Consider the following 17,940-nt stretch of genomic DNA (forward strand, 5'->3'; position numbering starts at 1 on the left):
ATGTGTCCAAGTTCAATAAAATGAAGTTAAATATATTTCCAATGTTAACAGTTTTTATTTGTTCACTGTTAAAAGTATGTAACATTATAACATCGTAAAACTATATAAATAAACAGTTGCGTTCAAGTGTACTGAATCATAAATCCTTAAATACATATTTGTGGTGTCCGACGTGGTGGGAGATAGCTTACTGTACAAAAGACGGCTAATTAAATATCATTAAACTTCATTATGTTAACCTTATTCTCACCTAAAGGTTATTGTTGCTTTATTTGTTTTTCAAGGTTTGAACTTGCCGCCAGCAAAACTTTGGGCTATCTGCCATTGCTGAGTGCTCGCGCGTTTATATACTAAATTGTAATTGTCACGTGACATACTAATCCAATGGAAACTTGTCCTTTCCGGGAAGCCGGAACTATAAAAATTTCAGATAATGAAAAACATAATATACATATCATCTTAAGTTGTCCGAACATTGTCCTTATACATAAAATATCAAAACAAAGCTATAGCATCTGAAATATCGACAAAGAAGCTTGAAATAAACAATCGGACACCACTGCGCGCGCATTGATTTAGCAGACGATCTGCGTAATTACATAATACGTAAATAACATACAACATAGTTCATTTCAACCATCTAAATATTTACAATATATTTGTGTCCGGCAGGGTATACTTATTAAAAATCTTATCTGTGGTATTAAAAATACAATATTAGATCAAATGTCCAGGGGACGAATTGGTATTTAAAGATATCAAAACACATGTTTCGGTCCCCACAAAATGGCAGACGACAAAGTCTCCGTAAATAAACAATTCGATTGAAGTATTTTCCTATGTATATCAGGCATATTAGACGTTTAAATATGAATATTTGGTTACAAGAAATGATCCTTAATACGGGAATTACATGATATATAGCATGTAGAAGGTAAGCCATGAGTAATTACATACATTCCCTGCCGTAACACTTGTACAACAAAAATGTAAACAAATGAAAAATTCATTTCACTTCCAGTGTTTTACACATTAAAAATTTGATAAACTTGATAATTATCACCCTAGTACCAACATATGTACACACCTAACTTGTAAAACTATGTTTTAGCTAATGAAATGCTTCCCCCTTTTATATTTGGTAAACAACAAAATGAAACTTTGGCCTGTGAAATCCATACATAAAAATAGTAAATTAATGCCATATCTTTGATTAAAATAAATGTTTTACTTGCTCGTGCGAGCCAAGTTACTATGCGTAAGAACACAACCGTTATGTTTAAAAGAATAATATTTCCTTTTTCTGAATTTATAATATCATAACAAGTACTTCCAATGCCTTACACTTCCCCCAACTTCAATATATATTAATTCTCCTGAATTAAAAAAACCAGTATAACTATGTTATTTAAAAGAATTGTTCATAAATTGTCTTTCTCTTTATTGGTCTTCACCAAGTCTAAGTTGTACACCCACTGCATCAATTTTGTTCAAGATAATGTCTGTTGATGTGTCTCTTTTTGATGATGATGCTTCAATCATATCAAGCAATTGTAAGGTGGTGGGATCGTCTGTTTTACTCTTAATGATATTGGCAATTGCTTGGTACAGATAGTATCTAGACTTAACTGTCATTGTATTGCCCTCTGTTGATTGTGGGGTTTTCGTGCCTGGAAGTGCCAAAAAGTGATACTTTAATAGAAGCTCCTCCTTTGAAAATTGAAGCTGTTTCCCGGTGTTTAACTCCAATGCAATGCTAGCATACTCCCAATTGAAATATCTTTGTTCAGGGGTCATGTTTTTCCAGTTCTTCGGGGGCCATTTCACTTCAGCTGGTATGGTAATCAAAGTTACGATTTCTTCTTTTTCCCATTCCCTCCTCCCAGCTGGGAAAAGTGGCATCCCACCTCTCCTTTAAAGTTTGTCTGCTCTTTCACTGGCAGTGTAAAACTGTTCACTTTGCAGGTTATCTCCTTCCTGTAGTCTCATTAGTTCTGCTTCATTTGACCTGGTTTCTTCTGCTAATCTCTTGGTTTCTGTCTCCTCCTGTCTCCTTAGTTCTTCCTCTTTCATTCTAATTTCCTCATCCTGTTTGTGTTTTTCCCTTCTCTTTTGTTCTGCCTCCTTTAGTCTGACTTCCTCCTCCTGTTTCTGTTTTTCCTGCTTCTTACGTTCTTCCTCCTTCTGTCTGATCTCCTCCTGTTCCTGTTTTTCCTTTCTCTTTTGTTCTGCTTCCTTTAGTCTGACTTCCTCCTCCTGTTTCCGTGTTTCCTGCTTCTTATGTTCTTCCTCCTTCCGTTTGATCTCCTGTTCCTGTTTTTCCTTTCTCTTTTGTTCTGCTTCCTTTAATCTGACTTCCTCCTCCTGTTTCCGTGTTTCCTGCTTCTTATGTTCTTCCTCCTTCCGTTTGATCTCCTCCTGTTCCTGTTTTTCCTTTCTCTTTTGTTCTGCTTCCTTTAGTCTGACTTCCTCCTCCTGTTTCTGTGTTTCCCGCTTCTTATGTTCTTCCTCTTTCCGTTTGATCTCCTCCTGTTCCTGATTTTCCGTTCTCTTTTGTCCTTCCTCTGTTAATGTCATTTCCTCATCCTGTTTCTTGTAATCCTTTCCTTTCTTTATTTTCTTTGCCTTCTGTTCCTGGTGGTTAGTCTTTTTCTTTCTTTTCTCTACATATCTCTCTTCTTCTTTCTCGGTCGTCTTTCTACCCTTCTTCTGGCTTGTTGGTTCCTCTAAAATCTCTGGTTCTTCATTGTCGCTGTCGTCTTCCAAAATGATATCAGATGTTGATGGTGTTTTCAGTGGTGATAGTTGATTTGTGGCGGCTTTTGTCTGTTTTCCCGGGATTAATTCGCCTGATGTTTTTATATCCGTTATATACTCCTCCTTTATTGATAATTTCCTAGCCACTACAGGAGTCACTATAGATTTTAGTTTACCGTCTATCGAGACAGAGAAGGTATGTGAGCCTGCGTACTTTGTGTTAACTAGTGCTGTCATCCTTCTAATCAGAGCGTCAAGCATTTTTTGGTCTCTAAGAACGGAGTCATTCAAATGGATCATATAAAATCTTATAGAAACTCCAAGGTCCAATTTAAAAATGGCTGTAGAGTCTCCAAGTCCCAAAGTTAGTTGCTGGAGGGCCAGCCCTTCATAAATAGTGGGGCGTGTTGGTGAGTAAGATCCATTGGGTTTCTCCGACTCAACCTCTTCTTCTTGTGTACCTTTTACCATCTCCTTCGGACACTTCCACCCTAGAGTCCATTCCTCTTTCTTTCTGTTGGTGTTGTCCACCCTGTTTAAAAATTCCAGAACCTCAATCCTGGCTTTCATTGCTTCCTGTGAATTCTCATTTGATGGTAGGATTACCTTAGCATATGTCTCTGGGTAGTTTGCCATCCAAAACCCATTGTTTTCGCTCAGGAAGCTATAAGGCATCAGTTCTATTTTACTGCGGTGGTGAGCCATGACATGCTCCTTAAGGTCAACCATCCTCCTGTAGGACTTCTCTTCAGGACACCAAACACAAATGACCGAAAGCCTTTTGTGTGGGGCAGCTGCCAGATGATTTTTCAGTTGTCTCCTTGTCCTAAACGTCATGGGACACAGCCAACACTTTGCCTCAATTTGGGATGATGGTCTCATTCTGAAATTGAATCACCAATTATAAATCCCTCCACCATACAACATATATTAATACAATACATAATATCATGTAGTGTCCTGTAGTGTGACTATATTTGTTTGTGTGTTTAAAATCCTCCCCCCCCCATATGGCATATGCTGGTAGTAAATGGATCAAGCTAAGTTTCAGTCTAAAAATATGATATCCACCCCCTTGGTCTCCCTATTTCAAAAATCTCAAGCCTCCTCAAGACAGTAAGTTGTCGTTAATTGCTTTCCGCCGCGCAGCTTGCGCATACAAAAAAAAAACGCTTGGCAGTAGTTTAATCTGCCACTCCCCTGGCAGGAAGATTCATCCTTCCCTTACAGCCAATAATATGTCCTGAGAAACAATGGCCATTTGTCTCCCTTACATATTCTTCCAGAGTGGATCCAACTCTAGGAATTCCATCATGACTTTCTCCAGTCTGAGAAAAGTCAAACAGTTACTCTTAAACATAGTAACTCATCAAAACAATTAAAAACGTAACAACTTGTACAACTAATTTCGGCTATTCAAACAACGTTGAAAGGCATCTCAAACCTTCCTACTGGAGAACCAAGTGGGCGGATTCCGTCCTTGATAGGGCAGTAGTCTATCAATGTGGTAGACCTTCCCTGGCTGTTTCTTTGACCTTCTCACAAGGTAAGTGATGTCGTCAATTTTCCTTGTAACAACATATGGTCCTTTCCATTTTGATGTCAACTTATGACAAATTCCCTTTTTCTTCGATGCATCATAAAGCCATACAGCTTGACCTACTTGTAATTCGCGCTTTACTGCTTTCAAGTCATAGTGACGTTTTTGATACTCAGAATTCTGCTTCAGATGTTTCCTAGCAAGTACATGTGACTTTGACATTGCGTCCTGTAATTCATTTACATATTTATCTGTTTCAGGGATGTGGATTCGTTTGGTCCATCAGGACGTGGAATAACAGCTTCCATAGGAAGAAATATGTTTCTGCCAAACATCATCATGTTAGGGGTCTGTCCTGTACTGGCGTGAACTGATGATCTGTATGCCATCATAACCTGTGGCAAAATCTCATCCCAGTTTCTCTGATCATTTTGACAATAAAATGTTAGCATGCTTAGGAGTGTTCTGTTAAATCTTTCTACGCTTCCGTTGGACTGGGGGTGTTGACTTGTACTTCTAGTTTTGTCAATTTTAAGTAGATCACACAGATCTTGAAACAGCTTTGCTTCGAAAGACCTTCCTTGATCAGAGTGGAGCTGTAATGGTGAACCAAACCTACAAATAAATTCATTCACGATGGTACGGGCAATGGTCAGGGATTCCTGGTCCGGAATAGCATATGCTTCAGTCCATTTAGAAAAGCAGTCGCAAAGGACCAGAACATAGCGGTTTTGACGTTTTGTTAATGGAAGTGGACCAAGAATATCAATCGCAACACGTTCCATAGGCTCGCCAACCAAGTATTGACCTAACGGAGCCTTGTTCCGCTTCAGTGATTTCCTAGCAGCACACTGGTCACATTCCTTGCAGTACCTTGTGATGGAGCTTTTCATAGCTGGCCAGTAAAAGAGTTGCTGGATCCTACTTAGCATTTTATCTGGTCCTAAATGACCTGCAGATGGAACGTCATGAAAATACTTGAAGACTTTCTTTTGGTGTGATTTTGGTACCAGGAGCTGCAATTTGAAGTTGTCTACATCGTCTTTATCAGAACAATAAAATTTTCTATAAAGCATGCTATTGTTTATTGTTAGCCTATCCCATTGTCGCCATATTGTTTTCTGGAATGATGTTCCTTTTGATACTTGGTCCCAGTCAGGTTTATTTTTCTTTTCTTGAAGATATGTCACAATGAGTGACATGTCTAGGTCTTCCAATTGGCATTGTCTGATACTATCTGGGTCCTATCCATCAATGCAGTAACCACTTGGTGTAGCACTATACTGATTTCCTGTCTGACTTCTTGTACATACTCGTACTATTTCTATTCTTGGTGTTGGTTCTTCATTTTCGTGTAACTCCTGGTTAACAAAATCAGTTTCTTCAAGTTGGATTTCGTCTGTTTCATCGTCGCTTGCGTGGTTTCCAGATTCTTGTCTCTCGCATGATTTACAAGGTCTTCTGGACAGAGCATCGGCATTTGAGTGTTTCCTTCCAGCTCTGTGTGTTACTGTCAAATTGTAAGTTCCCAGTTCTTCGAGCCATCTGGCTGTTTGACCAGTGGGTTTCTTTAGATTTTTCATCCTTGATACAGCTGCGTTATCTGTGCGCAGCAAAACTTCCTGGCCATATAGATAATGATGAAATGTCTTTAGTGCTATAATTACAGCAAGTAGCTCTTTTCGGGTTACACAGTATGCCTGTTCATGTATGTTCATAGATTTGCTCATGTATGCTATAACTCGTTCAAGACCATCTTGAATTTGTGACAACACTGCTCCGACAGCCTTATCACTTGCATCTGTGTCAAGTATGAATGGCAAATTTGGCAGTGGGTAGGCAAGTACAGGTGTACTTGTTAAAGCGCTTTTCAACTGTTGAAATGCCTTTTGACACTCATCATTCCAAGCAAAACGGCTATTCTTTTCACAAATTTTGTGCATTGGTCTTGCAATTGCTGCAAATCCCTTAACAAATCGCCTATAGTAAGAGCAAAGTCCTAAAAAGCTGCGCACCTGTTTTGCAGATTTAGGGACAGGCCAGTCATCTATTGCTTTTGTTTTCTCTAGATCAGTGGAAATTCCCTCCTCGGACACGATATGCCCAAGGAACCTAACTTGTTTTTGAAAGAAAATGCATTTGGCAGGTTTCAATTTAAGATGTGCATTTTGTAGACGTATAAAGATTCTTTCCAGCCTCCCAAGACCCTCTTCAAATGTCGAACTTATTGATATGATGTCGTCCATGTAGAGTAATAGTTCTTTCCACTGTAGCCCTCTGAGAACATTTTCCATCAGACGCTCAAAAGTAGATGGTGAATTTGCAAGTCCAAAGGGCATGACAGTGAACTGGTATAACCCTAAACTTGTCAGAAATGCGGTCTTTTCCTTGTCTTCAGGAGCCATGCCGATTTGCCAAAATCCTGAATTTAAGTCCATTGATCCGAAGAATTTCCCCCCAGCGAGCGAGTCGAGGCACTCGTCTACTCTCGGAATCGTGACGTCATTCAAAATTCTGTAATCAACACAGCACCTAGGGCTGCCATTTTTCTTCATTACAAGGACTATATTTGATGCCCAAGGACTAGAAGATGGTTCGATGATTCCTTTGTCCAACATCCGATTGACTTCTGATTTTTCCATCTCTTGCTTTCCAAGTGGCATACGTCTAGATCTCTGCCTAAAGGGTACTGCATTTCCTGTATTTATTCTATGTGTTACAAGGTCTGTCCTCCCTATGTCATCATCTGTCCTTGAAAATACATTTTGGTACTGTGAAAGGAGTCTGGAGAGTTGTTGTCTTTGGTCCTCATTTATATAAGTTGAACTCCTTTTTAATAAGTCAGTAAGATGTTCTGGTATTTCTTCACTAGCTGTAAAGCAATCTTTCTGTAGTGTTCTAATCTGCTCTGGTTTCAAATCATGCTCAGTATATGATTCACATGTTCCTATTGTTTCCTTTTTATACAGTTTAACTTCGTCGTCACCATAGTTGACAACATTAACAAAGTGTACTTGGTCTTGTGTATTTATAATCCCAGGTATGGTTAATGTAGACTTGGCTGTTCCTGTCGTGCCCTCTATTAATCCGTATTCTGTTAAATGATTGACTCCCGGTATTTCTACAGGCATCATAGTACTCGTCATTGGAGGAATTGTCATGTTGTCCTTAATTTCTACTCTGCAAATCATATTTGCCTTCCCTCCAATCCAACATTGTATTTCCTGGTTGTGGATCGTGTGCAAGACCATGCGCTGATAATTTACTTTACTAACTTCCTTTAGTAAGAAATCCTGTCCAAGTATTCCATCCTGATTGATATTGCATATCATAAAATTTTGACTGAAAATTTCTTGACCAAGCATTAGTTCTAAAATGATCGATCCAATGGCAAAAACCTTATTGCCATTAACGTCAAATATTTCGGACTTGTTGGGTACTAAAGAAAACCAAACATTTGAAGGCAATTTTTCGTAAACATCAATAAATAATATTGACGCTGTTGAGCCACTGTCAATTAAAAAGTTGACAGGAAACCCAAAAATTAATCCATTTGTATAAAACCCGTTATCCCAATTATCATCTGTTTCCCCTATATGTCCTGTCCGGACATGTTTTTCTCCCTTCATATCAGGCCTTTTATCTTCTGTCACTAGCTCACGACCTATTGAGCCAGCGTTCTGTCGTTTCCCTGGTTGTGATTAAAAGAGGTATTTTGTCTTTGGTTGCCCTGGAAATTCCCTCTAGCTCTTTGGTTGTTTTTGTGTGGACAGTTCCTCATAAAATGGTCTGGGGAGTTACATCCGTAGCATCTGCCAGTATTTGCCCTCTTTGATTCCCGACTTCCATGTCCTTGTTCCAGCTTTGCTATCCTATCTTGTAATTCCTGCAAATTGCTATGGTAATCCTTTTCACTCATGTGTCCTTCGGTGTCCTTGGATTCCACAGCTCTGATCATTGTTGACTTCTTTTTGTCTTGATCCCCCAATATTGATTCATACCTCTCTATTACATCAACAGCGTCTGCTATTGTGTGGCATTCCTTGTCAATACAACGACATTTCATCTCCACAGTTATTACCTTGAATAACTGGTTTAATGCAAGAGACTCCTGCGCTGCTAGGTCCAGGTCATAGTACGCCTTTTGCGCTAGTTGCCTTATATCATCCCCCACCTCAGCTATGCTTTCCCCTGCCATGCGCCTGCGCATCTCTAACTTTGAGAGCCAACGATTTTTTGTGTTTTGAACTCCCAAACCTCTGATCTAACTTTTGTGTTAGCATTTGATATGTGCGCCTGTCGCCAGCAGACAAGCTCATGTAGTATGTCCTTGCTTGGCCCCTTAAGCTAGCTGCCAAAAACAACAGTTTTGTACGGTTTCCCCATTGTCCCAATTCAGCGCAGTCCTCAAAATGCGACAAGTATTCCTCCCAACAATCCTTACCAGAGAAGGGCTCAGGTTTAAGTGTTACCTTTGGTGGGCCAATTGGTTGCATATTATGATTACCCCTACCATTCCTATCGTCAAAATCATGTCTCTGATATTCATCCCGTCCTTTATGTCTCTGATCTACTTCATCACCATGACCTTGTAAAATTGATTCCCTATCAAAGTCGTCATTGTCATCAGTGTGTATTTGATCCCCTTGTCCTAAGTCATCTAAATTTAAATCCCTTTCCATACGGAAATTTATTTCAGGGTCTGGGGAGTTCCTACCAGCATCAGCCATATTCTAAATAAAGACTTTTTATTTTATTTGTTGTTTCATATTTTATAGTTATAATAAATTTTTGTACAGTAAATCCACCACGTCGGGCTTAAACCACGTTTTTAAGTTGACAGGTTATTCCAAGGTTCGTATCCTGGATGCTAATTAGAATTTTAGCATCCCACTTCTGACACCAAATTGTAAGCCACCCGAGAGCATCCTGTCCTATACTCGGTAGTTTACTTTAATAACACTTAAATACAGTGTGCGACTCATGTAGCAACTCTACATTTGTATTAAACTTCCCAAATTACTTGTCAGGTATGGTCTTCGGAATGTTTAATATGTATGTATTGAGCAATCCCTTGTATTCGAGTGTTACTGAGCTAATTTTGTTCCTAACGGCTTTCCATAGTTTTTATGTTTGAACGAGCGTCCTCCAACATCTATTGTTTTCATCAGTGTAAATTCTTGTGCTTTTTGTATGTGTCCAAGTTCAATAAAATAAAGTTATCTTTCCAATGTTAACAGTTTTTATTTGTTCACTGTTAAAAGTATGTAACATTATAACATCGTAAAACTATATAAATAAACAGTTGCGTTCAAGTGTACTGAATCATAAATCCTTAAATACATATTTGTGGTGTCCGACGTGGTGGGAGATAGCTTACTGTACAAAAGACGGCTAATTAAATATCATTAAACTTCATTATGTTATCCTTATTCTCACCTAAAGGTTATTGTTGCTTTATTTGTTTTTCAAGGTTTGAACTTGCCGCCAGCAAAACTTTGGGCTATCTGCCATTGCTGAGTGCTCGCGCGTTTATATACTAAATTGTAATTGTCACGTGACATACTAATCCAATGGAAACTTGTCCTTTCCGGGAAGCCGGAACTATAAAAATTTCAGATAATGAAAAACATAATATACATATCATCTTAAGTTGTCCGAACATTGTCCTTATACATAAAATATCAAAACAAAGCTATAGCATCTGAAATATCGACAAAGAAGCTTGAAATAAACAATCGGACACCACTGCGCGCGCATTGATTTAGCAGACGATCTGCGTAATTACATAATACGTAAATAACATACAACATAGTTCATTTCAACCATCTAAATATTTACAATATATTTGTGTCCGGCAGGGTATACTTATTAAAAATCTTATCTGTGGTATTAAAAATACAATATTAGATCAAATGTCCAGGGGACGAATTGGTATTTAAAGATATCAAAACACATGTTTCGGTCCCCACAAAATGGCAGACGACAAAGTCTCCGTAAATAAACAATTCGATTGAAGTATTTTCCTATGTATATCAGGCATATTAGACGTTTAAATATGAATATTTGGTTACAAGAAATGATCCTTAATACGGGAATTACATGATATATAGCATGTAGAAGGTAAGCCATGAGTAATTACATACATTCCCTGCCGTAACACTTGTACAACAAAAATGTAAACAAATGAAAAATTCATTTCACTTCCAGTGTTTTACACATTAAAAATTTGATAAACTTGATAATTATCACCCTAGTACCAACATATGTACACACCTAACTTGTAAAACTATGTTTTAGCTAATGAAATGCTTCCCCCTTTTATATTTGGTAAACAACAAAATGAAACTTTGGCCTGTGAAATCCATACATAAAAATAGTAAATTAATGCCATATCTTTGATTAAAAAAAATGTTTTACTTGCTCGTGCGAGCCAAGTTACTATGCGTAAGAACACAACCGTTATGTTTAAAAGAATAATATTTCCTTTTTCTGAATTTATAATATCATAACAAGTACTTCCAATGCCTTACAGTATCATGAGGGTATATGTTGAGTTTCCAAGTGAATCGTCAATACCTAATTCGTTTATCAAGCAGTTAATGTAAGGAGATTTAAACACAAAAACGATATTGTTTGGGGCTTTATCTGCGGGGACAACATATTTGTCATGGAAGTAGGATAAGTGTTTTGCAACATTTGGGTCTTTAAAAATTTACAGAGCTTGGGCATTGATAGATCCATTCAGTTTCCTAATTCTGATTTGTATCATAAGTTGGGCCCCACTGACTGCAAAAGAGAGAACCCTCTCCAATCATGCCTCCGTGATTCCCTATATAATCAACCATTTTTTTTTCCACAAACATTTGATGAGGGGGGGGGGGGGGGCGGACACTCTGGCCTTACCCCCTAAATCCGCCTCTGTTAAGTATACAAATTATGACCAAGTTGAACATAAATATAACTCATATGACCTACACTTCACATAAACAGACTACTACTTAAATAAAACTAGACAGCACAGACATTACAACACGGTACAAGTCAACACAAATATTCCTTCATTCAATACATACATTCAATCCTTTCGCAAAATATTAAAATGGCATTCTTATGATTTGTTAATTAGAATAAGGTAAATCAACTGACATGAAAAAATATTAAAAATCCAAGAATATGAAGCATTTTATGAATATAACAAATAAGTTTATCAAGCAGGTAATTTCAATACTGCATTCAAATATGTCTGTTGTCCAATCTATCAGAAACAAAGAAAACCTATAATAAGGCCTATGACCCAAAGATTGACCAATCAAAAGGTTAGATCGTTCCCTCTAAAAAGATATGAAAGAAAAGAGGTTCGATCGCCAAGGCAAAAGAGAACAAAACTAGAACATCAGTACTAGAGAAAGAAACGGTGAGTAACTGACATATCAAAAGATCCAAACAGTATGATATTGTTCTATTATATGTCATTATGATATATTTCTATTATGAATTACTATATACGTTGAACCACAAACGTCAAAATCATTCAATCGCGTAGTGGAATTGACTATTTGTGGATTCTTATAAAATCTATATATAACTTTTGGACTAGTTTAAATCTCGGTCTATTTCTGAAATTTATTCTTACATACTTTTGATTTTTTAACCCTGTATGCTAACATAGCCTTTGTAAATTTCAAAATCGTTTGCATGCGCATTGAACGACAAATTTATGTGACCTATAAAATTTTCTGACGTCATACACTCATGTTCGTAGATAGTATAGATGTTTTTGTGTTCTGTTAAATTGTTCCTTTTAAAATTGTTATACGATTATGACTGATGTACCCATATTTCGACTATTTTTATTAATTGTGTCTGTTTATTTAACGCATCAATGTAAATATAACGGAATTTGATGAGACTGTCACTAAAGTGAGAGGGTTAGCGCTATAAAACCAGGTTTAATCCACCATTTTCTACATTTGAAAATGCCTGTACCAAGTCAGGAATATGACAGTTCTTGTCCATTCGTTTTTGATACGTTTTGTTATTTGATTTTGCCATGTGATTATGGACTTTCCGAATTGATTTTCCTTTAAGTTCAGTATTTTTGTGATTTTACTTTTTATAAAACACTGCCATTAAATTTATAATCAACAATATCATATTCAATTTTAATTTGATACTTATAGTAAAACCTTCATATACAGACTTCCAACATGAACTGAAGTATGAATGAAATAGGCGAGACATTCAAGCGTGTGCACTCCTGCTTTGATATCTGCCTAATATCTCAAACTACTTTATATAACAATATTGAATATTTAGCTATTTTGGAAACTGTTACATGTGTAATAGTCTGCGATAAATATGTTCAGAAAAATGCTATCTACAAATTATTCACGTCAGAAGAATTATCAATTGATCTTTTATAGGAATTTTGGCCCATGATATGCAATTGTTTTTTTTTCTATTCTTAATGAAAGTTCGATCGAGGAAAAGTGATTATAATTGAATCGAATAAGATATTCAGAATGATTTTTTTATGAATAGCAATACATATTTTTTACAGATAGTGAGGATATAATTCTATACTCCCCTTCCACCGACCTCATTGTGAAGTACGTTAATGCTATTCAATAGACTATACGAATATTTTATTATTTGATCAGTTTGACAGAGTAAAAGGTATACATATAAATGTAACAAAAAGTTAAGAACTGACACGAAGGGAGCACGAAACCGTGATCAATGTGCATATAACACGAAAACGAATATTAATACATGTAGGTCACAGTTTGATTACCTTTTCAGTGTGAATTAATAAGATTTTCAAAATCTTACACACAAATATGATAAATCTGGCTTTTTTTCTAAAGTGTTATCAAAGTTTTATATTAAAAGTCATCTCACATATATGATAATGTCTCTGTATTGAAGCGACAAATTAACAACTTCACACATTATTTATTTCAAAAATATAAATGCGGACACCTATCACAGATTGAAATTAAAAAATAAATTCCTAAATCGGCAACAAAAAACTGTCAGACGCATATAATTTTGAAGTAAATTATAGTTTGCATTTTATCAAGGAAAATAATTTACTCACACAGGTCATTATTTTATGCCATGGAGCATATTTCATTGAAACATGGTAACGTCCTGGTTGATTCCTATCGTTCTGAATGAAAATTACTCCATATAGGAGGTATATAATGCACATTTATAAGACCAAGAAAACAAATCGGTTTTATATTCACCACTAATTCTGATATTATAAACGGAAAAAGTAATCCAAAAACGGAGAGGCCCAAATCAAATTGCAAAATCAAAAGCTCAAACACATTAAACAAATAGATAACAACTGTAATATTCTTAACTCGGTACAGGAATTTTCGTAATATATAGAAAACGATGAATTAAAGATGTTTTCATATCTAGCTAAACCTCTCACTTATATGACAGTCGCAAAAAAACACCAATTACATTGACAACGATGTGTGAACAAACAAACAGATATAATGATATGTAAAAATGTCAAAATAGGGGTACAACATTAAACATTGTGTTATAATCTTAAGCACTATAAAAACATAGAAATATGTAACAAGTCAAAGAAACACAAAAAAGCATATAGACAAAACAAATAAGCAAAAAGACAAGAATACAAAAAATTACCATAGCACAATAACACCTTGACGGTATGTTTAAGAACCGAGCCACATGAAATGGATATCACCAACAAAAACAGTAAAACATATATTCAAAATGACAAATTACTATAACACGTTAACAACGTCAGTACCCAACATCTATACTTCAAGACCATCGTGTATTATTTGTGAAGTTATTATGTGATATTTATCAATAAGATCTTGGTACCTTCCAATGAACTTCTTTTTAGGAAAATAACGTTCTTTGACTTACATCCTAGTTCATAATTTCTTTGCTAATACTGGTGACGTTATCCACAGTCTGAGTAGCAGCTAAAAGCTCTTGAATACCGTATACGTGGGGAAATGTATATATCCCATATGCAGGTATGTTTCTGTTAACGTTATGGTGGGAAAACATGATTTTTGTCAAAACTTAAACGTCTCGTTTGTCACAGATTCTAGTACTAAGATGACAGTGTGTGTGGAATTGGAGGTGTAAGTCTAAGAATGAGGCGGAGAGAGCCGTGTCTGTTGTTCTTTTAATTTCTAGTTCTGGGAGATATATCAATTGATCCCAATAATGGACAAATTTTGATTATTGCATATTTAATGTGCACAATGAATATACAACTGCAGATGTGTTATGTTCAATTCTTTCGCAAGAACAATACAAACAACAAACAAACAATTAAATTTGAAATTTTGGCTGATTATTTGTCATGGCATTTATTCAACAATATTCAACAATATAAACCAACAAACAACCAACATCAACAAACTGGCCAACAAGTTAAAAGTTGATGACAATTGGTCACTGAAGGAAAACCAACAGTAAATGCATAAAAATTTCTAGCTGCTGGGCAGATCCATAACAGCTTAATGAACGATATGTGAATAAATCACTGCCAGTTGAATCATGTTGATGATGACATCCAACGCACTTTCCATATTGAACGGAATGCCATGACGATATAGACACTCTTTTTTTATTATTCCTGCAAATTCCTTGAATATTCAGGTTTCATTGATCTGCCGATGAATATTAAAACGTCTGACACTTTTGATGATCCATGACAATCTAATTCATTCAATACATTTGGATCTGTTCACCATGTAATCTGAAAAATAAACTAAAAACAGCAGCAATTTTGTTTGTTAAAGGGAGGGAGGGTGGGTTGTGCAATCTTGAAAAATACTCGTGGAATGAAAATTTAGCGGGAGCACGTGCTTATATATGACCAAAGTCCACGAGGCGCTTCAAAGCATATTCTTTCGTATGTTTAAATATATGGTTGTAATTATGTAAATGGCAAAACGTAAATAATGGACTGACGCACGTTTGAAACACAATAAACAACTTAGTGTATTTTTAATGCAATAAATCAATTTAATTATTAGATCATTAAATTTTATTATTAATGGAAAGACATCATCAATATATCTGAATGTAAAATTAAATGACCTGGTTTCCTTGATCTTCCCGTTTTTAACAAGTGTCTGAAAGAACTCTAAGTCATATGAAAATAAAAAGAGGTCGACAAGGAAATGCACACAGTGCGTTCCAATGCCGAGAATGTGTGACCCTACATAAGCTACAAGAAGGTTTCTACAGGTTGAATAGGATCTGTTTACTCTTCCAGAGCACAAGAGACATCCCCTCGATTTTTGGTGGGATCATTGTTACTCAGTCTTTATTTATTTATGTTGTGTTTTGTATACTGTTATTTATCTTTTGGTCTTTTACTTTTTTAGTTCATTTGAACGAAAGACCAATTGAGCTTTTCTCATTTTTGCCTTTTATCTTGAAAACTATATTAGAAAGAGAGTATTACAAATAAATATAATGGTCAAAATCGTCAGTCGACTCCTAATAAGAGCTATTGTCCTTTGACGACGATTTTTAAAATTAGTTGGCGATTTTGACTGATATCTTACAAATTATTGTAGATAGCTAGAAACTTAAATCAGCAAACATAATCAGCAAGACAACATCTACAATTAAGACAAATGGAAGAAAACGCCCAATGACTACTTATTGGAGTTATTGCCCTTAAATGACGATTTTTACTAATTTATTTTTTCCGTTTTGTCTTGCATGATTAAGTTACAATAACGGATATAAATTAAATATTGAATAACAAAAATAATCATCAAGGCATGATCTACAAAGAAGACAAAGTTTTCCGATACATATAGTAGACTGTCACTCTTTATAAGCATAATGGAAGCATGATTTTTTCTTATCAATTATTTTGTTTTATTAGTTGATAGTGGCTTTGAACTAGCTGTCAGTAACTGCGAGTACTCTCAGATCTGTACTTAGAGTCTATTTTGTTGTTGGGATATACAAGTAACCGGTAATGTCAACTTTGTGTTTTTGTCAGATGTATTTTTATTTGTATCCATCTAATGAGTTCAGCCTGCTTCAAATGATTTCTATAGTTCGTTCTTATATTGTACTGTTACACCACTGTCCCAGGTTATGGGGAGTGTTGGAATCTCGCTGACATGTTTCACTAGACACATAAATATGTATATGCCTGTCAGGAGCCTGTAATCCAGCGATTGTCGTTTGTTGATGTGTTACATATATGTTTCACGTTCATTTTTTGTACATAAATTAAGTCGTTAGTTTTCTTGTTTGAATTGTTTTACATTTGTCGCTGCGGGGCCTTTATAGCTGACTATACAGTATAGGCTTTGCTCATTGTTGAAGGCCGTATGGTGACCTATAGTTGTTAATTTCTGTGTCATTTAGTCTCTTGTTAAGAGTTGTTTCGTTGGCAATCATACCACATCTACTTTGTTTATATAGACAATACGATCTGACATACAAGATTAGCGAACAACAGGGTTTCCCCTGGGTCAATTATTTTTTTGCCACCTCTTTCGCCAAAATAATATATTTTTCGCCACTTTATTATTTTTTCCGCCAAGTAACAAAACTATATATTTTCGATTAAAACTTTTTTCCCCCTCCCCCTCCCTTAAATAAGATGATTATGCCCCATAGTGTCTATGATTATTCTCTCAAACTTATTTTAGAGTGAACATTTTAATGAATAAACACTAAACATTTACTTTAAAACAACAGATTTTTTTTTAACTTAAAACTTTTTTAAATGAGGGGGCCACTAAACTTTTAATAATAAAGAAAATATAAGTCCTGGAATATAACACAATTAATGAATATGTTTTGATTATATAATACCAGTATAGTTCGCAGGGAAAGTTTCTTTAAAATGAAAAATACTGATGTGCCCTTTTGTACTAAGAAGTGGTTTGTACAACAAGACAACAGCTTTTATCACATGAAATTGGTCCCTCATTTCATGTGTAGTCATTACATTGAAGAGTTACTCTCATTCGAGGGGTTGTACGACTGTTTTCTTTTCTTGACCATCGTAAATGAAAAGATTGAGACGTAAAACTATGCTTGAAACATGTGTGTCACTAAATTGTCAACAAATTGGCGGATGCATAAGTAACAAGCCATGCTAAAAGGATATTACAAAAATGGACTATGAATGGTTTTGTGCTGACATGCATTATCATTGATATGGTCATATTTATAAACTAACTGTTTACAGAACTTTTGAATATTTGAATTACTAAGGTTTTCCTTCCTCATAAATAGATAACTTTAGCTGTATTTGGCAAAACGTTTAGGAATTTTGGTCCTCAATGCTCTACAACTTCGTACTTTATTTGGTCTTTTATACTTTTTAGATTCGAGTGTCATTGAAGAGTTTTGTAGACGAAACGCGCTTCTGGCGTAGTTTGTATAATCCTGGTATCTATGATGAGTTTATTTACAACCACTGAGTCGTTGCCTCTGCTGGTAGAGTTTTAATTCCCCAAGGGTATCACCAGCCCAGTAGTCAGCACTACTGTGCTGACATGAATTATCATTGATATGGTGATATTTATAATTAACTGTTGACAAAACCTTTGAATTTTTGAAATACTAAGAATTTTCTACATCAGGAATAG

At 35.8% G+C, this 17,940-nt stretch overlaps 2 protein-coding genes across 2 annotated transcripts; both read right to left on the reverse strand.

Annotated features, from left to right (window-relative positions):
* Positions 1–42: 42 nt before the first annotated feature.
* Positions 43–3,909, reverse strand: LOC139491165 (uncharacterized). Its single transcript, XM_071278584.1, has one exon. It carries the CDS (start codon positions 3,637–3,639, stop codon positions 1,915–1,917), a length of 1,725 nt encoding a protein of 574 aa, XP_071134685.1. The 5' UTR covers positions 3,640–3,909; the 3' UTR covers positions 43–1,914.
* Positions 3,910–3,941: 32 nt separating this feature from the next.
* LOC139492769 (uncharacterized) lies at positions 3,942–4,519 on the reverse strand. Its single transcript, XM_071280919.1, has 2 exons — positions 4,202–4,519; positions 3,942–4,085 (listed from the first exon to the last, which is right to left on the reverse strand). Exons 1-2 carry the CDS (start codon positions 4,517–4,519, stop codon positions 3,942–3,944), a joined length of 462 nt encoding a protein of 153 aa, XP_071137020.1.
* Positions 4,520–17,940: the final 13,421 nt, after the last annotated feature.

The sequence above is a fragment of the Mytilus edulis genome, chromosome 10 (assembly GCF_963676685.1).
Source record: "Mytilus edulis chromosome 10, xbMytEdul2.2, whole genome shotgun sequence".
Taxonomy (NCBI): domain Eukaryota; kingdom Metazoa; phylum Mollusca; class Bivalvia; order Mytilida; family Mytilidae; genus Mytilus; species Mytilus edulis.

Excerpts from the sequence above, each read along its gene's own strand:
- LOC139491165 (XM_071278584.1), bottom strand. The coding sequence starts at position 3,639 with ATGAGACCATCATCCCAAATTGAGGCAAAGTGTTGGCTGTGTCCCATG.
- LOC139492769 (XM_071280919.1), bottom strand. The coding sequence starts at position 4,519 with ATGTCAAAGTCACATGTACTTGCTAGGAAACATCTGAAGCAGAATTCT. Across the intron at positions 4,086-4,201 it reads CTTGGTTCTCCAGTAGGAAG|ACTGGAGAAAGTCATGATGG; the intron begins GTTTGAGATGCC and ends GACTTTTCTCAG.